The sequence below is a fragment of the Pimephales promelas genome, chromosome 13 (genome assembly GCF_988280905.1).
Source record: "Pimephales promelas chromosome 13, fPimPro1.hap1.1, whole genome shotgun sequence".
NCBI lineage: Eukaryota > Metazoa > Chordata > Actinopteri > Cypriniformes > Leuciscidae > Pimephales > Pimephales promelas.
The window spans coordinates 5,803,662-5,827,658 of record NC_142781.1 but is presented as its reverse complement, the minus strand read 5'-3'; the positions used below and the strand labels follow the sequence as shown (position 1 = coordinate 5,827,658).

Sequence of the window (23,997 nt, the reverse complement as noted above, 5' to 3'; positions counted from 1 at the left end):
ATGCTGGAATGTTTTCATCAAAAACCTTCATTTCTTTTCGACTGAAGAAAGAAAGACATGGACATCTTGGATGACATGGGGGAGAGTAAGTTATCAGCAAAAGTTTTTTTTTTTAAAAAGTGAACTACTACTTTAATTTAATTTGATATTGTTATATTGTACTATGATTTAATTATTAATTTAGTTATTTCAAACCTAATAAGATTCGAAAGCAATATAACCTCGTCTTACAAACATTTCATGAATAAAATATATAAATAAAAATTAATTTACTTAATTGTTTTAATCAATGACATCCACGCTGGTTTCTTCGCGGGAGGCGTAACTTGTAGTAGGAGTGTCTCAGGGCGTGGTTTGTAGTGCAGCGGAACGCAAACAGACCCGTCTTTGTCACTCACAGTTCCAGAGAGGCGAGCTGTGATTCGAGGAGCTTGGACTAAAATACACGCGCATATCTGGGGAAACTCATGAATATTCATATTTGCTCCGCCTAATGAAAACAAAATTCTCTCAGAAATCTCAAAACTCCGGTGCAGGCTACTATTAAATACCAGATTTCCGTGTCACGATGAAGTCGGAGGGCATCGCGGGCATTGAGCAGTTCGCCAGCCCGGGGAAGGGCAGAGGACTGCGGGTGAGCAGAGCTTATGCAGTCGGTGAACTGCTGTTCTCCTGTCCTGCGTATTCATACGTGCTGTCAGTCAATGAGAGAGGACTCATCTGTGAACAGTGCTTTACAAGGTAAGACTTCACGAGTTTTAGTTGTCATGTCATCTTGGTTCTTACATTTTAGTCTACTTTGCTAGTATTGATCATGTTTTCTAATAAAGTCCTCAATTAATGTCTGATAAATTGGATTTAACAGCATGAGTATATTACAATATAACAACATAACTTTGAGAGTGAGAGAGAGATGTTTGAATTCAATCTTATCTGCCTCTTTTTCTTTAGATTTTAGTGTGAAATAGACTAGGCATGCCTTGGGCAAGTACATACTAGTCTAAAATACACACTACAGACAAATACTATAGTCACAGTACATTTGCCGTTTTGATTCATGAACAGTATAGATAAGCTCCAGAAGGACACATCTAAAAATACAACCCAACATCTCCAAAGCAGCTGGCCAAAACCTCAGGACATTTGCTCTGGCCAGGATCAGTGGGTGTAAGTGACAGTTCCTGTTAAAAGTAGCACACTTATCCTGACAGCTGCTTCAGTTTATGGCTCTTCTCCACTGTGTTCTGTTACAGGTTCGCTCAGTTCTCAATGAATCGTATTACAGAGTGAATCAATGTGTTAATGAACAAGTTACATTTTCATATAGTAACAATGACTGTCTCTTCACATGAAACACACACATTTTTATCATAGAGAGTTTTAGTGATCATTGGTGGATATTTGAGTTTTTATTTATCATATACAGGAAAAAGGGTCTTGCAAGATGTGGAAAGTGCAAAAAAGCATTCTACTGCAATGTGAACTGTCAGGTAAAACACACCAAATACACACACGCACACAGCAATACACATACTAGCCTACACAAAGAAACAAATTAGGCAAAGGAACAAATAAAAGTAATGGAGGAAACGCATACATGAAGTAAACCCGGATCTGAAAGCAGTATCACATTCAGAAATTGAGGGGAAAAAAGTAATTTAAACACACTTAAAGGAGTAGTTCACTTAAAAAAACCAAAAACTTTTGCTGATAATTTACTCACCCCCATGTTATCCAAGATGTCCATACCATTCTTTCTTCAGTCGAAAAGAAATAGGCTTTTGATGAAAACTTCTCCATATCTCCATTTTCTCCATATAATGGACTTCAATGGGAACCAAACGGTTCAAGTTTCAGTGCAGATTTAAAGGGCTTTAAACGACACCAGACGATGAATAAGGGTCTTATCTAGGAGCCTTCGAGTCATGACTGGGAAAAAAAAGATTTGTTCATTTTGATGAACGTGTTTGAACAGGAGAGTCACGAACGCTCATCACAGAACAGAGCAAGGCGACCATCTGAGCTTATAAAACTTTAAAAAAAATTTTTTTTTTTTAAATGAGCGATCGTTTCGCTTGATAAGACCCTTATTCATTGTCTGGTGTCGTTTAAAGCCCTTTGAAGCTGCACTGAAACTCTCATTTGGACCTTGAACCGTTTGGACCCAATTGAAGTCCATTATATGGAGGAATGTTTTCATCAAAAATAATATAATGGACTTCAATGGGAACCAAACGGTTCAAGGTTCAAAAGAAAGTTTCAGTGCAAACTGTTCAAAGGGCTTTAAACGATTCCAGACGATGAATAAGGGTCTTATCAAGCGAAACGATTGCTCATTAAAAAAAAATAAATGAAGTTTAAGTTTTATTTGCTCAGATGCTCGCCTTGCTCTGTTCTGTGATGCGCGTTCGTGACTCTCCTGTTCAAACTCGTTCATCAAAATGAACAAATCTTTTTTCTAGTCATTTTGTTCGTTGAATGAAACAAATGACACGAAAAAAGATTTGAGTGGTTCTGAGCATTTGTGCTTATAAAACAAACTTTTGTATTTATTTTTGAAATGAGCGATCGTTTCACTTGATAAGACCCTTATTCATTGTCTGGTGTTGTTTAATTGTTGATTTAAATAAAAGTAAACAGAATATTAATAAACACACCCTAATATTCAGAACAGTGACCCTTTGGACAGCCCAGCACTATAGACATTCACGCAGTGTTTTGTGTGTATGTGCTTCATGTGTCAGTTTTGTGTGTGTATCTGACAGAAGAAGAACTGGTCCATGCACAAGCTGGAGTGTCATGCCATGTGCACGTTTGGAGAGAGCTGGTGCCCCTCGGAGACGGTGCGACTGGTGGCCAGAATCATCGCCAGGCTGGTTAGAGACAAGCAAGATTTTCGTACTCCTCTTATAGACGCAGAATCAATGAGTTTTTGACATGTGTATTTTGCTAATGATGCAGAGAGACCAGAAAGAGAGAAGCCCATCGGAAAAACTACTCGTATTGAAGGATATGGAAGACCGTAAGTACCAGAAAAACATTACACATCTTACAAAGAGGCTAGGCTCGAAATGGATTACTAACTTACTGAATACTGTGCATACTAGGCATTATGAACGTGATGCTATATTGTATAGTAGTATGACATATTGTTGCCACAGAATACATATGAGTGGTAAGGATGATTCGCATCGGTAAATTGTAAATTGCGGTAATGGGCTCTATGCACGGCGGTATTTCCGGTGAAGGATTAAGGATGCTCGATAACTTCCGCCGATCGTAGAGTCCAACGCAATACCGATAATTTAATTTAAATTTAATACTCCATGGTTATACTAAAGGAACGTTAGTCACAAAAACAGATAAAACAGACACCCCTCGTTGTGTTTATGCTTCTTTTTAAAATTATATTAAATAAACATAACTATATATAAAATTACATCTAAACGTACGTTTCGTTTCAATGACGGGAGGACAGTACATTTTGAAGACTCTGCCATAATCCCGTTTTCCTCGGTTTTCCTCCGCTTAAATCTCCACAACCGGAAATGGACGAGCATCCTTGCGTCAAATGCGGAACTTATGCGTGCATATAGCCCATTTGCATCGGTAAAAAACTATTTATTCTAATATGATTATTAGTAGATGCGCTATACTTTTACTATTTAGAAAGTGACCAATCATTTGTGACCAATATTTTATTATGTAACTGCTGCATTCACACCGAACGCAAAACGAGCATCTGTAGCGAGTGATTTCCATGTTAAGTCAATGTAAAGACGCCTTGACGTGGGTATGGAGGTCCTGCGGCGCGAGACGCGTTTAACGCAGTGTGATTTCGCCTCATTCGCGCGTCCAGTTCAACTAGATTGATTTCACCTTTCTGAACTATTGCTCAAGCGCGTTCTCTCTTCGCGACTGCTGGCACTGCTACATGAATATGACATATCACACAACACTACGGAGGCGTGTCCTGAGAGTCACATTTTACTTATATTTAGACATTTAGCAGACGCTTGTAAAGCGACTTACACCTAAGACATTAAGTTAATCTGGTTTACAGAAGCCTGTGACTGCAAAAAATAGTTTTTCATATATATATACAGTTATGAAAGACCTGTTTGTGAAAGGTTTTTTAATTTTTATTATTGTTTATGTTAAAACAGCACCTGCTTTTATTTAATCTTTTGGTTTTGTGAAAAAATATGAAAGAACCATGCGTTAAAAGTCAGATGGCACTTAAGCTACTTTTGCTGTATGTCTGAACAAAAGAAATAAAAGTTAACTATCTGTCCCATATTGAATTGCATATCATTTTCTCCATTGCATCATATTAAATTGAATCGCATCGCGTTGAATCGAATTGAAATCGGATCGCACCGCTATGTACGAGTAGTGAGTCGTATTGCATTGCAGCTGCTTATATGTATCTTTAATTTATCGCATCGTTGGCTATGCATCGAGATGCGTAATGCATCGGCCTGAGCTATGGAGATGCAGATCCCTAATGAGTGGCTTCCAGTTGTGGCGTTAGAAGTGAAAATTAGTATTTTGTGCTTTTACTTTTTGATTTAATTTGATTTATTTTTTTTTTTTTTTAACAGAATAATTTCTGCAGCTTTCTGCTCACACAAATGCATCTAATTAGTGTTGTCCAAACTTTCTCCATTGTTAAAAATGGGTGTTGTTATCAGATTCCAGATGTCAGGGAAGTAACAAACGTTGAATCGTTGTAAGATGGCGATGGTTTTCTGTTTCCATTGTATTAAACATTATTTTCTATGAGCACTGAAGAAAGCTGTGGGCTGAAACGTTTGCTCTCTGGTCAGTTTTTAATACACTTTGCAGTTTTTTCACAGGCAAAAAGTCAAATTAAAGATACATTTTTGATACTTTGATTACTTTTTTTTAGTATGCAGGCAACTTCTGCTATTTGGTTAAACAATATTTGAGTCAACAAAAACTGAGTCTGTTTATATTGTTGTAGTATTTCAGAGAAAAGAAGGTAGACAGTTTGGTTAGACAGTTTTCATTAAGCAGTTTTTACACACATATCCATATATTTTCTTTTCTTGAAATATATGATTCCACAACTACAGCTAGTGTCTCCAAATGTACAACATGTTGACAAGCCATTTTTGTGTTGACTTTACGCATCATGCAGCTGCTAGATAATGTTATGATATCTTCATCTTCTCACAGACATGGAGGATTTGGATAATGAGAAAAGAGAGATGACTGAAGCACATATAGCTGGCCTTCATCACTTCTACTCCAAGCACATGGACTTCCCTGATCATCAGGCCCTGCTCACACTTTTCTCACAGGTAAACACAATGTAAAGAAGTGTTGACTGTTAGCTCAGTCCTTCCCAGTTAATAAATAAAAATACCTAAATAAATAAATTACTGGACAATAAAGACGGATATACAATGCATGGCATAAAATGTGGATAAATAGTGTAGATAATAATTTACGGCCATGTCCGGAATAAAGAGTTGATCAGGGTATGGTAAGCCTAAATAGCCAAGTAAAGTTAATGGACATAGATTTTGGCCATATTACCCATCTCTAAGTCATTTGTTTCCTGTGACACACCTGTAAAGTTACGTCCACAAACCTCTTGCGTAGTGTACAAGGTGTCACTGTGGCCTCAAAGCTTCAGCACTGCCACTCACTCTGAGCTTGATTGCTATGTCTGAAGTAAAACACAATAGCATACAGAGCAATAAATGTAAAAATAAATAAATACATGAATAAATAAATGTATACATTTAGAAATAAATAAAAGTGGAAATAAATAAATAAATGCATAAATAAATAACACATTTTTGTATAATTATATATATATAAAATTACACATCAATAGGGAAATAAAAGTATCTATCTATCTATCTATCTATCTATCTATCTATCTATCTATCTATCTATCTATCTATCTATCTATCTATCTATCTATCTATCTATCTATCTATCTATCTATCTATCTATCTATCTATCTATCTATCTATTTATACTTATTTCCATCTATTCCATTATTGGCACTTTATGAACATTTTATATGAAATATTCTGTAAGATATGTAGCAACTGTAACCAAAGGGGTTTCCACAAAGGGTCACTAATCTAATTAAAGTAAAAGATTGGCATGATATGTTGTGTCTCCTTCACACAGGTTCACTGTAACGGCTTTACTGTGGAGGACGAGGAGCTCTCAAACTTGGGTTTAGCTATTTTTCCAGAGTAAGCACAAGTACACACATACACAATCTCTCTGACAATGTGCTCTTCTCACAAGGCTTTATGTTTTTGTAAAGCGCAAAGAACAAAATAAGAATATTTAATATTGAATATTTACTTACACACACACAGTATAAATGATATGAAAGTGCCTTTGCCTTCATGACCTAACATATCTGAGACAGAACTAGTGTTTGGTTTTGGATAGGTGGAAGTAACGAGGACTCAAGTGCAGGAAACAAGGGCTTTTTATTAAAGGGATAGTTCACTTTGAAATTAATTGTTGATATGTTTTATGTTTTAGTTTTGTTTCCACGGTATTTTCAATTTTGATATTTTTTGATCAAACCGTTCTTGTCTGTCAGTCATATAATGGAGGTCTATGGTCACCACCTCAAAGAGCATGCACAGAGAAGTCCAAATTAAACATGATTTAATGACTCGTAAATGTAAGTACACGTTGATGGCCTAAGACACGAAACGAGTGGTTTGTGTGAGAAAACGAACAGTATTTATATTGTTTTTACCTCTTGTAACCACAGCCACGTCCAAGGGATTTGAAGGCACGGGCGCTTCGGTCTGCGCATGCGCCGGAAGTGATCGCTTGCGCGTGTACACCACTCATTGCTTACACAGAGATTTCGGAAGTGTTACCTTTCAGTGTGAAGATCTAAACATATTTAGATACACAGGAAATCGCAATGGAAGATGATTTCGATATATCTAAATATGTTTAGATCTTCACAGTGAAAGGTAACACTTCTGGGTAATCCCCTGGTTGATAAGTGAACTTGCGTATTGTGTGTAAAACAGTAAAAACGTTGAACTTGAGACAGACAATATCAATATGGAGACGTCAAACTACAAACACAAAAGTTGCTTTCAAAAGCGAAAACAAAAAGAGAAATTCAAGAAATGAATGAGTTTTACTACAAAATCACTGAAGGTGAAAATCACTATTTGTAAGTCACTATTATGGTGATCAGTGTCTGCTTTAGTTGGGCTCTTGAATCTCACATTTATACATTTTTGTTTTTGTTTGGCTGCTGAAACTGAGTGGTAAACAGCCAGATAAACAAAGAGTAAAGGTGATGGCTATGTTGTGTTTTAACATAATCATCGTTTGACTTGAATCACTAAACTCATTTAGAGCCTAATCTCTGACTTATATTTATATTGATAATTACAACATAAGATCTTGAATTTTCAATTTAATCCAAAGGATTTCCTAAAAGTTGTTCTGATAAAATATATCTCCCTTTTTGGCATACACGGACATCTAGAATCAGTGTATGAATCTCGACAATGGTGACAAACAAAATATTTAATTAGGATGAGGAAATTACTAAGACAAATCAGATCATAATGTATCCATACCGCAATGCATGATGGGACCCATGAATGAGTTTTGATTGGTGGCACCCAGAATGCACTGCAACATGCTTTGTTATCGTCACCATTGTTGAGATTCACAGGCTGATTATTGATGTCAGTGTGTCTAAGTAAAATAATTTTTCAAAGTGTTTCAATCAGAACAACGTTTTAAGAACTAGTTTTGATTATATTGAAAATGTTGGTAATTAATAAATGTTTGTTATAGAATCACAGTGTTGCTGTAATCAACAAGGTAAATACTCTCTAAATGAGTTTGGTGGTTCAGGTCAAGTGATGATTATGTCAAAACATAACCTGATCACATTTTCTCTTTGTTCATCTAGCAGTTATAACTTAATTGATTTTCAATCAATTATCACTCAATTATTCACTTAATTATCTCTTTATGTTAATTCAACACTCATATTTGAACACTCTAACACTTGAGTCTGGAGCCAAATAAACTCCCAAGAGAGTTCATTTAACACTGGAGTTTTTGCTGTGCTTGGCAGCACTGAGACAGAATAGCATCAAACTTCTGGAGAGCTAATATCAACCCGTACCCATGTTGACAAGCTCTATGAACAAGTTTAAACAAGTACAAATACATTTTCAGAACTTCTGTAGAGAAATAGCGCTACTGATACTGATACTGGACAAGGATGAAACCTTCTAACTTGTATATGTAGACTAAATTTGAAAGTTGCGTGTTGTCCGCATATTCCTGTCATGAGCATCAGGAACATGGATAGGCAAAGTTGATAAGCAGGCGTTCATAACTTTGTCCACTCGCATGCAGATTTCAGTTCCAACCGTAATCACACCTGAACAAACTAAACTAGGTCTTCAGGATTACTAGACCGTTATAGATGGGTCAAGGGCCAGAGTTGACAACCCGTTGTAGGGAACCCCTGGAACATGTGATGTGCTTGCTGTGCTTTCCCACCCACATTCCCAGCCCAGAACCATTGGGTTACTGCCAGTGTTGTGCAAGTTACTTCGAAACTGTAATACATTAGGTATTACTTGTTACTGTTATTTAAAAGTAATTCATTACCTTACAATATTACTGTCCCAGAATTGTAATGCGTTACATTACTCATGTATTACTTTTGAGTTACTTTCACCAAAATAACTAATTAGAACTTAACTTTTGGGCTGTAACGATATGCAATATGAAACCGAAATCGCGATTCGCCACACGACTCAGATCCACAAACCTACAGAATCACGACAAACCTCTTCCAACTCCAGCGTTATTCTCCTTACCGTCCATATCCAATGCTGCCTTATCTTTAAATTAGGCTATTAGTATTATTTGAAGTTAACATTATAAAATACGTAGACCTACACCACAAAACTAGTTGAGGATAAATTATTTTAAATTGGGGATGTCCAGCATTATGGACATGATGACATTTGCAGTCAAAACTTGAAATAAAAATTTTGTAATTGAAACGTATATAGGCTACTTCCTTTTCCTGACTCCAGACATTAGACAAATATCAGTCTATGTTTTATTTTTAATATTAGGGAAAAGACACACATTCATGCGTGACAAAAAAATAGGAGGCAAAATCGATTTTTTGTAATTCTGTTAATTGCACTGCGCAAATCGGATGAGGAAGGGTTGGCTCTCCAGTCTCCATAGAACTTAAAATATTCATTTTATTTTAGTTTTCGTGTTCGTTTATGAGGAAAAAACAATGTTACAAACGCGACCGCTGTGAACTGGCACTGAAAGACTGCTTTAAAACTTTCACATAGTCTGTTGCCTTTAAGAAGTAAAACAATACACTGTAATACAACTGTAATACAAGCCTCACTGAACATGTAACGAGTAAAATATTACTGAAAATTGATTAGTAATGCCTTACACTACTGCGTTACAGCAAAAAGTAATATGTTACTGTAATGTATTACTTTTGTAATGCGTTACTCCCAACACTGATTATGAGTGATTACAAACCTAAATTAGGTCAAATCAATCCAGTTCCTTATCCAACAGTCTCAATCCAGCATTTTTAGTCCACTTAGAGAAACACATCCAGAAGGTCTGAGTGGGGACATTGTCAGACTCCTTTACAACCTCTCATTTTTCCCATTTATGTCTTCATCCTTTACAATCCTCTCTGAGGTTTTTTGTTACACTATTTATTTTCCACTTTTCATCTCCCACATTTCTGTATTGTGTTTCTGTTGCTCTCTTAGCATTGCCCTGATGAACCACAGCTGCTGTCCCAATGTCATAATCACATACAGAGGTGTCAATGCTGAAGTGCGGGCGGTGCAGGAGATCAGTCCAGGGGAAGAGGTCAGTATGTCGTTGCCATCTCATCAGAGTTAATGTAGTCACAAAATTACTGACAGAATGTCAGTAAATTGTCAACCATTACAAAGACTAGGGCAAAGTCACATTATTGTGATAATCTATTTAAATTAAAACACACTGTTGACAAAAATATGATGGAAAAATAACACTGACAAATATTAACAATGCACTAACAATGTTTTTAAAGAATAATAAATCTAGAATCGATATGTTTCAATTAGTCAATATAGTCAATAATGTTGAAAACTGCTTAATTAACGTCGCTTCCTATATAAAATAATGTTATAAGTTATATCTACAAAAAATGATGCAAAGTAAATTCCAACAAAGACGCCAATCGACAATCAGCCGGTGTTTGAGTCCCTGTTTTTACACCTAGGTCACTGATCAGTGAAGTTAAGCTACAGTTTTTCATGATTGTTAAAACACAATTTATGAAACAAGTCATCATTTTATCACAACTATAAACACAAAACTCATAACACACCAATTTGTACAAAAATCAAAATTACAATATCAATTCAGTATTCAGCTGAAGTCAGTTCAGTGCTGTTTCAGTTCTGTTTAAAGTTCATCAATTATCAAATGAGTTCAATTCATCTTTAAAGCAGCTCGACAAAAGACAATAGTGTTGTTATTTACTTTGAGTCAATTTTGTTTGAATTCATTTCATGACCAGTGTCTATGTTGCAAAAGCATCGGCCGAATCGGCTATAAAACGGCTGAAAACAGTGGTGTCATCATCCAGCTCAGCTCAGCAGTTTTGTTCTTATTTAACAGTGTCAGTGCAGTCAAATTAATAATGTTCCTGTGTATTAAACTGAACCACATGTCAATCTCAAATATTTTACTCCAAAAAACATTCTATCAAAATCAAACTTTGGCCTCAGATGACACGAAACCGGACAAATACACAGACAAACACACACCTCTGACATGCCATTGATATCAGTTCAGAACACCATCATTTTGCATGTCAGTTTATAACATGCATGCATGGAAAGCATAGTAAAATACAACAAATGGCATTTTGTTATTAAATGTGTTGATGTAATTTCCACTGAAACAGGCTGTAAAATAGCCAATAGCGTTTGGTTTAAATCACAGCTCCACATTTGACAGTGTAATAGCACAGTAAAAAAGGGGGTACACAGTATATATATATAAAACCATATATCTGTAAAACCAGCTCAGTTTTTTCTTGAGAACAGCTGGTTTTGCTTCCTCCAGCGAGCACCATGTCATCTCTAATGAGCATAAACCAGCTTGGACAAACATGGAATTCATGCTGGATTATGTTGGATTTTTCAACAAAGTCGATAGCAATTAAAATTTAATCTGTCATGATCCTGACGTTTTACACTCTGCAGGTTATCGTTGAGTTTCAGTGACTGACAGCTTTCTTGTCTGTGTTTGTAGATATACATCAGCTACATAGACCTGCTGTACCCTACAGAGGACAGGATCGAGAAACTCCGAGACATCTACTACTTCAGCTGTGACTGCAAAGAGTGCACAACCAAATCCATGGTGTGTGGGATGGATGGAACACACTTTATTTACTCATTTAGGGAAATTTGGTTTGGACCCAATTACACATATACACTCACCAAAAGGATTAGCAACACCTGTTCAATTTCTCATTAATGCAATTATCTAATCAACCAATCATATGGCAGTTGCTTCAATGTATTTAGGGGTGTGGTCCTGGTCAAGACAATCTCCTGAACTCCAAACTGAATGTCAGAATGGGAAAGAAAGGTTATTTAAGCAATTTTGAGCGTGGCATGGTTGTTGGTGTCTGAGTATTTCACAATCTGCTCAGTTACTGGGATTTTCACGCACAACCATTTCTAGGGTTTACAAAGAATGGGGTGAAAAGGGAAAAACATCCAGTATTCGGCAGTCCTGTGGGCGAAAATGCTTTGTTGATGCGAGAGGTCAGAGGAGAATGGGCCGACTGATTCAAGCTGATAGAAGAGCAACTTTGACTGAAATAACCACTCGTTACAACCGAGGTATGCAGCAAAGCATTTGTGGAGCCACAACACGCACAACCTTGAGGCGGATGGGCTACAACAACAGAAGAACCCACCGGGTACCACTCATCTCCACTACAAATAGGAAAAAGAGGCGACAATTTGCAAGAGCTCACCAAAATTGGACAGTTGAAGACTGGAAAAATGTTGCCTGGTCTGATGAGTCTCGATTTCTGTTGAGACATTCAGATGGTAGAGTCAGAATTTGGCGTAAACAGAATGAGAACATGGATCCATCATGCCTTGATACCACTGTGCAGGCTGGTGGTGGTGGTGTAATGGTGTGGGGGATGTTTTCTTGGCACACTTTAGGCCCCTTAGTGCCAATTGGGCATCGTTTAAATGCCACGGCTTACCTGAGCATTTCTGACCATGTCCATCTTTTTATGGCCACCATGTCCCCATCCTCTGATGGCTACTTCCAGCAGGATAATTCACCATGTCACAAAGCTGGAATCATTTCAAATTGGTTTCTTGAACATGACGATGAGTTGACTGTACTAAAATGGCCCCCACAGTCACCAGATCTCAACCCAATAGAGCATCTTTGGGATGTGGTGGAACGGGAGCTTCGTGCCCTGGATGTGCATCCCACAAATCTCCATCAACTGCAAGATGCTATCCTATCAATATGGGCCAACATTTCTAAAGAATGCTTTCAGCACCTTGTTGAATCAATGCCACGTAGAATTAAGGCAGTTCTGAAGGCGAAAGGGGGTCAAACACAGTATTAGTATGGTGTTCCTAATAATCCTTTAGGTGAGTGTACATGCATTGAAGCAACTGCCATGTGATTGGTTTAATAGATAATTGCATTAGAAATTGAACAGGTGTTTCTAATAATCCTTTAGGTGAGTGTACAAGATGAACACGTATAAACGTCATAGCACAACATAATTAAGCAATAAAATGTAAAATATAAACTACCATTTAAAAAGGTTTAGTTTGATTTTGCAAGACCTCAAATGTGTTTGAAACAGTTCGACTCTAAACCATCTACCTGAAGGTTAAAATCGGGAACCATCCCATTTACAAGAGAGAGATTTTATTAAATGACATTTTATGATATTTTATATTATAATATAATTTGTTGATCATATCATTTTACTCTTGTGGGTCTGTAGGATAAGGTGAAGATGAAGATGCGGAAGCTGGGGGATAAGATCAGTCAAAAGGATACCAGGGATATGGTGCGTTATGCCCGGAAGACGATGGAAGACTTCCGTGGGGCCAAACATGAGAAAAATATCCTTTTTTTGACCTTTTTGCTAATATTGTGCTAAATTTGTTTGCATAACTACAGTGTTACTTGATTGTTTGATTCACAGTACTGCCAATTATTCAAAATATTGTTGTTCATGTATGTTTTAAATAGGTTATGATTAATAATGTTTGCTAAGTCAAGCATCACTATTACTAGTGCTTACAGGGTTAGTGATTTAAACATTTATTTAAACTTCTGTATCAAATTATGTTGGTTTTTCAAGTGAACAAAATAGTGAACAAAATATCGTGACATTTTTATTATTTTAAGGTAAAATTTTGGTAACGCTTCCTTTTACAGCACAGTACTTACGGTCAGTGTTGGGTGTAACTAATTACTAAGTAAGTAGTTACTGTAATTGAACTACTTTTCCCTTGAAAATGTAAAGTAAGGGATTACTCTTAATTTATCTGTAATTTAATTACAGTTACTTCTGATGTAATTGAGGTAAATACTGTGTATAGATCAATCCGATCTCACAGCGATTCGTATGCATTTTATGAGGTGTCTAAATATTACGACCGCACTCGTACAAATTCGTATGAACTATTGTAAAATATGTATGAAAAAAGTGTGAAATGTCATGAGATCAGACATAAAACAATAGTGGGTTTAACATCAAAATGTATTGTCTGATGCTAAAAAGTATGTTTTTATAATGTAACCTTCTCCACCTTGGTCAGTTTAGAGATAATTCATGCAATTTTATAGTATTTATTTGAAAAAATTAAAACACATTCATGTCTATCCATGTATTATTCAGCTGGTTGAGATTGATATGGGATTTTGAAAGTAATTAGTAATTAAAAGTAATTAAATACTTTTTAGAGAGAGTAATTAGTACAGTAATCTAATTACACTTTTGAAGAGGTAATTAGTAACTAGTAATTAATTACTTTTTAGAGTAACTTACCCAACACTGCTTACAGTGTACATACCTAGAAAGTTATTACCCAGTAATTGTAGTTACTAAAATAAGTACATAGTATTTAAATGGGTAACTGGACTGTAAAAGGAAGCGTTACCTGCAAAAAAAAAAAAAAAAGTAATAGGATAATTTTTCAACCCTCATTCTGACTCTTTGTCTGGAATGATCAGTTTTTAAGGGATATTTTTAAGGCTTTTCAGTAAACTGACTGTTAAGAATAGCTAACGTCATAGCACAGGAAAAAGTATCAACATTCACTCACTAACAGACAAAGCATTATGAAACCTTACGATGTAGCTGCTGTCAGATACAATTGGCTTCATCTTCATCGTTCTCTTCATTACACTGAGCCTGGTTTATAAAACAATCTGCATTCAAATGCTCCAAACTGAGATATAATCCTCCAACATGACCTGGACCACCATTAAAAATAAACCATCCACTTGTTCCTGACACTGGGTCCTTCTAAAGGTTGTACAGAGATGCACAAAAACTGTTAATGTTCTTGTTTTTTTAACCACCTAGAACAACTTAGCTGACAACTGTTGTTGTTTTTATTGAAGGTCATTAAATAACGTAAAAGGTTAAGTCAAACATTTATTGAATCTTGACTGTCGTTCACGCCCGGCTGAGCTGTTGGAGATGTGTGAGCTCAGCATTGATAAGATGAGCACCGTGTTTGATGACTCCAATGTCTACATCCTTCATATGATGTACCAGGCCATGGGCGTATGTCTCTACATGGAGAATTACGATGAAGCAGTTCGCTATGGCGAAAAAGTCATGAAGTCATACACGTAAAAACACACAAATATAATATATGTGAAGGTAAATATGTATATGTTTAGGGCTGGGCATGGGCTCTATGCACGGCGGTATTTCCGGTGAAGGATTAAGGATGCTCGATAACTTCCGCCGATCATAGAGTCCAATGCAATACCGAGAATTTATATTGAATTTTATACTCCATGGTTATACTAATGAAACGTTAGTCACAAAAACAGATAAAACAGACACCCCTCGTTGTGTTTATGCTTCTTTTTAAAATTATATTAAATAAACATAACTATATATAAAATTACATCTAAACGTATGTACGTTTCGTTTCAAAGACGGGAGGACAGTAAATATTGAAGACTCTGCCATAATCCCGTTTTCTCCGGTTTTCCTCCGCTTTAATCTACACAACCGGAAATGGACGAGCATCCTTGCGTCAAATGCGGAACTTATGCGTGCATATAGCCCATTGACACAAATTTCACAATTCGATTCGCTTTCGATTCCGATTCGATTCAATATTGATTATCTGGGATATCAGTTACAATAAATGGCAAATTTTCTCAAGGAAATCAAATCTCTTAACTAATGCTGTAAACTATGGGAGTTTAGTTGTAGCCTACTAGGCTTCATTAGCCTAATTTGAAGGTAATTTTGTAGCTACAAACACTTAAATTACACTTTTTTATTTTTTATAATAAGAAGATTATATAAAATATAAACATTTATATGGTGGCTGTCATAGAAACTTGCCATATAAATTTAAATATGCATTAAATATTGAAGAACATTAAGATTATAATGCATATATGCATTATAATCTTAATGTTCTTCAATATTTAATGCATATTTAAATATTAAATATTGTAATATTACATATATGTAATATGATGTATATATTTAGCAAAATATATATACATAAATAACTCTCTAGAGTTATTTTTTCAAGATGACTAACGAGTTTATGTGGGTTTTCTGAGGTAAATATGACGATACATTGATTACAAGCTGTTTAACTGAAGTCTTTCCACGGTTGAAACGCTGATTGAGTGAATCAATGTGACATGATCCGGATTTCAATAAGTTGTACTCTATCTTTAACACACTTTCAGATGCTCATTCATGTTTATTTCGCGCTGTAACTGGTATTATTAACCCGGAAGAGAGATCAGCGCTGCTGCTTCTCTTGAGCTGAGCCAGAGCGATCTCACGCCACAGCGCCAAAACGTTATTTATGTTTTTGAATTTTTAAAGAAAATGGACGTAATTTTAAAATAGAGACTTTGTTTCATATCAATAGTAAAAAAAGACAAAGATTATTGCGATTTTTTGGATGTGCGCAGCCGCGATACAATGTCCCATTCATTCAAATGAAACAGGATGACTAATATAATAGATTCTTGAGACTTAAGAATCGATATCGGTTCGTAAAAATGAGAATCGATTAATATCGAGAAATTGATATTTATTACCCAGCCCTAGTTTATAATGCATAAATTGTGTTTACATAAATTGATATTTGTACGTATACTAACATTTATATTGTCTGCATTGTATCTGTAGTGTCCTTTATCCAGCACACTCTCTAAATATTGCATCTATGTATATGAAGATGGGCAGACTCTACATCGTTCTGGACAGGAAGTCCACAGGCATCAGTTCCCTTCAAAAGGTACAAGCTCCTCCAAAACTGACTGGCCCTTACGTCATTCCAAACCTGTGTGACTTTCTCTTGTGGAAAACAAAAGCAGATATTTAGCAGAATGTAAGAAAGCGTACAGTGACTGGAGCTCTAAAAGTGCTAACGGACAAGCTCCAATAGCTTCACTGAAAATGTTCCACCACTTTAGCTAAAAGTTGAACCGCGAACGCTTGGGGGGTAACGGCAGAGGGAACTCGTACCTCCGTATTAAAGAAGGAGAGTCTGCCTATATGTAAGACATCAACCAAAGCCATCAGATGAAGTCAGGAAACGGTCGCATCCAGAAACACAAGACGCATTTAAAAAGTGTAAAGACTCTGTTGAGTCATACAGACTCTGTTATTCATACAGGTTTGGATCAGATCAGCCTTACATGTTATTAAATTTAATATTTAATCAATATTAAGACATTATAAATCAGTGTTTCTCAAACTCGGTCCTGGATGGTCCAGCAGAGTTTAGCTCCAACCCTGATCAAACACACCTACCTGTGACTTTCTAGTGATCCTGAAGACCTTGAGCTTGCTCAGGGTTGGAGCTAAACTCTGCAGTTTGAGAAACCCTGTTATAAATGATAATAACTAAAGTTAATTTCACCTACACTCTAAATCTAAACCTAAGCGTAGTGATTTATTGTTAGCCCCAGTGCTACCAGATTTTTTATTTTTTTTTCCCGTAGAACTCGGTGTGAGTTCTCATTTGAGGTGGTGCTGCCCTCAAATTTGAGTCTGGAGCCCTGTGAACTTAAAATAAAACAGCATATCATAATGTTAAGTCTATTTATTATTAAAGAATTTGTCAGTATTACAGTTATTTTGGGGGAAATTTGAATAATTGCATTGCAGGCTGATTTAAGGTGTGTGCCTAAATTTTCTGCTTGCGCTAAATTTTCCAAAGTTATTCTGGAGCCCTGTTAGGGTAAACAGAACAGAACCAACATGAATGTATTGCAGATATCATTCATTCATTTCAATGCATAACATAATTCAAGAATTTATTCTGATTCAAGGGGAATCAGAATGCCAAATCCTGCATGGAGAGGAGGAGCTGGGGATGGAGGAGGGAATTGGCTCATGAGGACGCGATAGCTGTTGATAATTCTTGAAGGAGCTTATAAATGAATACAGTGATAGACGTTGTATAGGTAGAAGTGGATCAGCTGAGAGTCAGCTGATGCGAGCTTGACTAACGAACCTGCCGGAACTGACGCAACGCTTGATCATTATTACCTGTAATCCACAGCCTGAAGGCAAACGGTCTCACTTGTACTCACTTGTGCTTATCCTGGATGCAACAATCTATATGAGTTGATTCTAAAAACAATCAATTATTTGATTCTTAAGACTTTGGGAATCAAAATTCACAAGGTTCCTTAATACATAAGGCAGATTTTTTTTCAATGGTTCATGTAGGTTGTCTACAAACTGGAAGGTTGGTGGTTCAATCCCCAGTTCCATCTGACCAAGTGTCGAGGTGTCCATGAGCAAGACACCTAACCCCAGCTGTGTGTGTGTGTGTGTGTGTGAGTGAGTGAATGGGTGAATGCGAGGCAATATGTAAAGCGCTTTGGGTCCGTGAAATAAATGCAGTCCACATTTTTTTAACTTACATTTTTAAAACTACAGAAAATTCTAATTCTCCTTCAGGTTTTAGGATTACAGACAAAAGTAAAACATATATACTCTGTAAATGCCAGTACTAAGTGATTTATGGTTTGTGTTTCAGGCTTTGGCCATCATGGAGGTTGTTCATGGAAAGGACCACACATATGTAAAGGAGCTCAAACGGGAAATACGTGGGGAATAATGTAAATGGTGTGTACAGTTTAAGATTGCTCTTGAATTTCATTTCGTTAGTAAGCAAATGGAGAGACTTTCTTCAGTAAAACATGTAGGAGGCTGATGTTGTGTTTCAACATGTAATTGAAAATCAAAGTGAGAGTGTGCAAAAAGGAAAACAAAATAAGTAATTCATAACATAATTTAAGCATCTAGGAAATTAGAACAGTAACTGCTGATAAACAGAAAAACAGAGCAAAGTAGTCACAGAACAAAGCAGAAGTCAATGAAATGCAGAAGAGGCACAAGAGGAATTCCAGCAAAAGAAAAGAAAGTTCTTGAATCGCTCTGCTTCAACTACGTACAGTCTGGAATACCATGAAACATCTTGAAATCCACTTAACTAATCAAATTCGAGGACTGTATAAATTATTTTTTATAAATAGTCTATTTGTATAAATGGTTTATAGAGCATTATCACTTTTTAAAATAATATTTTCAATTGATTTAAAATATAGAATATAATGAACTAAATCTGTTTTGGATTGGTGGATGTTCGGTTTACTATTTGCCTATTTTTGTTTGTGGATATAAGTAATAAACATTTAGTTTTATGTTTTGTTCAGTGTTCTCATGTATATATAAAGAAAGTCACACTGCTAGGTAGCTGAATTAAAAATGTTGTCCAAGTTCATAGTTTTATAAAATAACTGAGTTTTAATAACACACGTGATAATTTTTAAACTGTGTAAATTTAACTGGTTATTTAAAAAAAAAAAAAAACTAAATTAGCTAACATCAAAAAATAAGTATCTTTTGAAAAAAGTATCTTATGCTCACCAAGGCTGCTTTTATTTAATCAAAATACAGTAAAATTGTGAAATACTGTATATTTAAACGTTAAAAGAACTGTTTCCTATTGAAAATATAGTTAAAAAAAGGTAATTTATTCCTGTGATGCAAAGCTGAATTTTCAGCATCATTACTCCAGTCTTTAGTGTCACATAACACTTCAGAAATCATTTTAAAGGGCACCTATTATGCCCCTCTTTACAAGATGTAATATTAGTCTTGGGTGTCCCCAGAATGTATTTGTGAAGTTTCCGCTCAAAATACCCCACAGTTAATTTATTATAACCATTTGAAAATGTCATTTTGGGGCCTGATTAAAAATGAGCTGTTTTGGGTGTATACGACTTTAAATGCAAATGAGCTGCATATCCCCGCCCTGCCTTTGGATGAGGGCGTAACTTGATACCAATGGCAGTCGGTACTGAGAGAGTGAAAGACGCGCTGTTTTGTCTGTCATTCAGCGTACGTTTGAATCGGAATATATAAATAGTACGAAGAGACTCCGGCGGAATAAACACAAATGAGAATGGACCAGTACGTCTCGGTATGGTTATTTGATACATTTATGTACTTATAGAGTTGTAATCGCGTCTTTTTGCAAGTATGGATGTGCAACACACACACAGATACAAACACTAACTCAATTTTTTGAAACTACATACACATACTGTGATAAAGTTTGCTACGTAAGCGAAATTACATTTATGCGAGGGACCTGTGGCGTCATGTTTACTTGTCATACAGGTGCTTCTGTGGCAAATGTGAGAAGATGGCTAACATACAGAACAACAACATATATGCAGTTTTTAATACAATATCTTTAAAAATATATTTATAAACGTGTTACACACTATACAAACAAGGTTTAAATTATATACACAGACATCCTACGTCGACGACGACAACTTTAGACGCATTTGTTGATGAATTGGCTGACAGACTGAAAAGACTATTTGCTCAAAAATCATAAAATACACTTACTGTTACTGGAGGTGACGGTGGATCGCAAACAGTAGACGACGATCCACACTTGAGGATTAACTTTTAAACCACAACAATAGGATTAACCCACGAGTCCACGACAGAACACTTATGTTTCCAAGAGATATTACCGGCTGTCGTTGAAACAATGTCGGATGGTGTGTACAGATCACCGAGGGCGGGGTCTATGCCACAACCACACTGTCAATCAAACCCCTTTCTCACTTTCTACGTCACAAAGAGCTGAATCTTAGAACAGCTCGTTCTGAGACAGTGCATATGATTTATTGAGATTGAAAAAAACCACTGGGTGGATTTTTATCACTCTAGGGTGGTTTTGCTCACACACTGCCAACACACATTTATGTTCAAACACCATGTAAAAGTGAATTTTCCATAATAGGTGCCCTTTAATATGATGATTTGATGCTCGGGAAACATTTATTATTGTTGACAACGGTTGTGCTGCTATTTAATCCGGAAAAGAGAGGTCCCGTGCGGTACAAATAAATTAGGCCCAATATGCTGGACGTCCCGACTAATTCGGGACAGTTGGCAACCCTATTGTGACGTGTGAAGAGTGGCCGGAGAACTCAGACAGTGAAGCTTCTCAAAAACTGTTCCCAACATTGATGATTGTAAGAAATGTTTCTTGAGTAGAAAATCATCGTACTAGAATGATTTCTGAAGGATCTATTTAGTAAAATTAGTAAAATAGAAAATTATTTTAAATTGTAGTATTTCCAAATAGTAAACTGTTTGTCATTTGAAATGAAGTGGACCTTGATGAAGAACTTTTAATGCAGTTTGAAATGATGACCACGACTCCAACCACTGAGTCGTGGAAAATGATCAAATTACGGAAAATAATAAAAAATAAACGCTACAAATAAGAATACATCTACGCTGTTGGACGGACACATTGAATCAACCAATTGTCGATATAGTTTAAAATGCAGATGCCCTGAAGCCGCACCGGAGCCAGAGCTGCATCCATACATTTCGTAAAAGTTCAGGGAGACAGTGCTTGGCCGAACGGAAGAACCCGATATTGGTATGCATCGCCCCTGAAAGCAAACCTCAGAAACGTCCTGTGTTGTGGAAGGATGGAAATGTGGAAGTGTGCGTCTTTTAGATCTATCATGACAAACCAGTCCTCAGACCTGATCTGTGACACGATCTGCTTGAGAGTGAGCATTTTGAATTTGAGCTTCCCTACTGAGCGATTTAACAGGCGCAGATCTAGAATTGGACGTAACCCCCCATCCTTCTTTGGAACAATGAAAAATCGGCTGTAATAACCCAACTCTCTGTCGGGAGGAAGAACTCGTTCTATCGCCCCCTTCAGAAACAGAGTTTTCACCTCCTTTTCCATAACCAGAGCCTGCTCAGGGTCCACTACTGTAGGTAAAAACCCCCGAAAGCGTGGCGAGCGTGACCTGAACTGGATCGCGTACCCATACTCGATAGTCTGCAGGACCCACTGAGATACATTTGGAAGACTTTTCCATTCCGCCAAAAATTCTACTAAGGGTACCAGTCTCTCGAGACTGGCCTCTGGAATATTCTGTGTGACAGACACCGTGTAACGGCGCACCGACAGGGAACAACTGGCCTGAGATCTCTACATCACTCCTCGGAGCGAGCGAGCGTCCCTCGGGAAAACGCTCGCTGGGACCATCTACGCCCCAACACGCAGGCAGGGTTGGCAGAACGGGCCCCTGAGGGCATCGAGAGAGGATGGGCGCCGTGTGCTGCGGCGAACACCTTCCTCTCCCGATGGGGACCACCCTCAACACCCTGACACGTTTGGCGTCAGGGCTTCTTCATAGATGAACCCTTCCTCGCGACAGTGACCGTCCTCAGAACGGTCTTGCCCTTGCCCCAGTTTTGCTGAGGAGGAGCGCGAGACGCGACACTCCGCTTTTGCTGCGCCCTGTGAGAAGAGCTACTCGACGGCCCGGGCTGCTCCCGCCTCCGACATGAACACGGAGGGGGAGAAATTTTTTGAGCGCCGCCGCCTGCTTTTTATCCTCTTGAAATCTTTCTATGACAGAGTTTACAGAGTCACCAAAAAGACCAGCGGTCGAAAGCGTGGCGTCAAGAAGGATCGATTTATCTTTATCTTTCATATCAGATAAATTCAACCAAAGGTGCCTCTCCGTAGCCACCATAGCTGCCATAGAACGGCCAACAGCTCTGGCCGTCTCCTTGGTGGCACGGAGAGAGATATCAGCTGCCTGTCTTAACTCTCTGATGACATCAGCACTTATTTCATCCCCCTCACTAATGTATTTTAAAAGGTCTGCTTGGTATACTTGAAGGATGGACATAGTATGTAAGCATGCTGCTGCTTGACCTGCCGCCGGGTAAGCTTTGCCCACTAAAGCCGAAGTATTTCTCAATGGCTTAGTGGGCAGCGCCGGTGATTTAAAAGACGACGCCGTATCTGGAGAAAGATGACTCGCTAAAATCTCCTCAGCTTTAGGCATCGCCCCATAACCATGATCTTTTGCACCAGAAATGCTTGAATACACAGATGTCTGTTGTGTAAAAATTCTGGCTGACACCGGTCTATTCCATGATCTCGCCACCTCAGTGTGGAGATCCGGAAAGAACGGGAGACACCGGCGTGGAGTTGCAGCTCGCGAGGGCAAAAATCTCTCATCTAATTAGCTTTTAGCGCGAGACTCCTATCTTTCAACTGGCCACTCAATACTAAGTTTTTCTACAGCTCGAGTGAGCACCACCATAAGCTCCTCACTAGCAGGGAGCTGAAGTGATGGAGCCTCAGCCCGGGTGGGAGAAACCGCAGCGCGTGCTCCCACACTCAGATCTGAGGCGCTGGATCTATCAGGTAAGGGCAGAGATAGGGCGGAGCCCGTCTCCATCCCCGCTGACAGATCCATCTGCGATCCCCACGATTGAAGCCTCTGTGCCTCGGCAGCAGCGGGACCAGAACCACGGGGAGCACGCACCGAACTACTCTCCTCGAAGAGGGCACGGCGGGAGCGGAGCGTTCTCATAAGTAAGTAAGTAAAAAGTAAGTAAAAGTTTATTTATATAGCACCTTTCACAGGTATAGGGCCACAAAGTGCTTTACAACAAAAACAATTTATATCATAAAATACACACAATAAAAACATAGACAGTACATGATCATATCAACCCACAGGTAGCTAATTGAAAGCCTGAACAAATAAATATGTCTTAAGTCTGCATTTAAACACATCAACAGAATCAGAGGAGCGCATAGACGGTGGAAGGTCATTCCACAACCTGGGGGCAACTGCCTGAAAAGATCGGTCACCTCTAGTACGGTAGCGAGTGCGTGGAACCGTCAGCAGGTTCTGATCCACAGACCTCAGAGCACGTACAGGGGCATAACGCTGAATTAGGTCACTAATATAAGGGGGAGCCTGGCCATGTAAAGCTCTGAAAACTAAAACCAAAATTTTAAAATTTATCCTATAAGACACTGGTAACCAATGAAGTTCTTTTAGGATTGGGGATATGTGAGACCTCCTATTTGTACGTGTTAAAATTCTGGCTGCAGAGTTTTGGACTAATTGCAGTCGAGAGAGCTCCTTCTGGTTTAGGCATAAAAGTAGACTATTACAATAGTCTAAACGCGAAGACACAAAGGCATGAATGATAAGCTCCAAATCATTTCTTGAAACCATATTTCTAAGTTTCGAGATTTTCCTTAATTGAAAGAAGCAGTTTCTCGT

At 37.7% G+C, this 23,997-nt stretch overlaps 1 protein-coding gene and 1 long non-coding RNA gene across 2 annotated transcripts in view; both read left to right on the top strand.

Moving 5' to 3' along the window:
• Positions 1 to 23,997, top strand: part of LOC148975135 (uncharacterized) — a 199,050-nt gene that overhangs the window by 70,826 nt on the left and 104,227 nt on the right. The window lies entirely within an intron of this gene.
• On the top strand, positions 102 to 19,052 carry smyd2b (SET and MYND domain containing 2b). Its single transcript, XM_039671552.2, has 12 exons — positions 102 to 741; positions 1,427 to 1,490; positions 2,766 to 2,876; positions 2,962 to 3,022; positions 5,203 to 5,327; positions 6,175 to 6,242; positions 9,825 to 9,927; positions 11,365 to 11,475; positions 13,109 to 13,229; positions 14,799 to 14,973; positions 16,517 to 16,625; positions 18,381 to 19,052. Exons 1-12 carry the CDS (start codon positions 569 to 571, stop codon positions 18,459 to 18,461), a joined length of 1,302 nt encoding a protein of 433 aa, XP_039527486.1. The 5' UTR covers positions 102 to 568; the 3' UTR covers positions 18,462 to 19,052.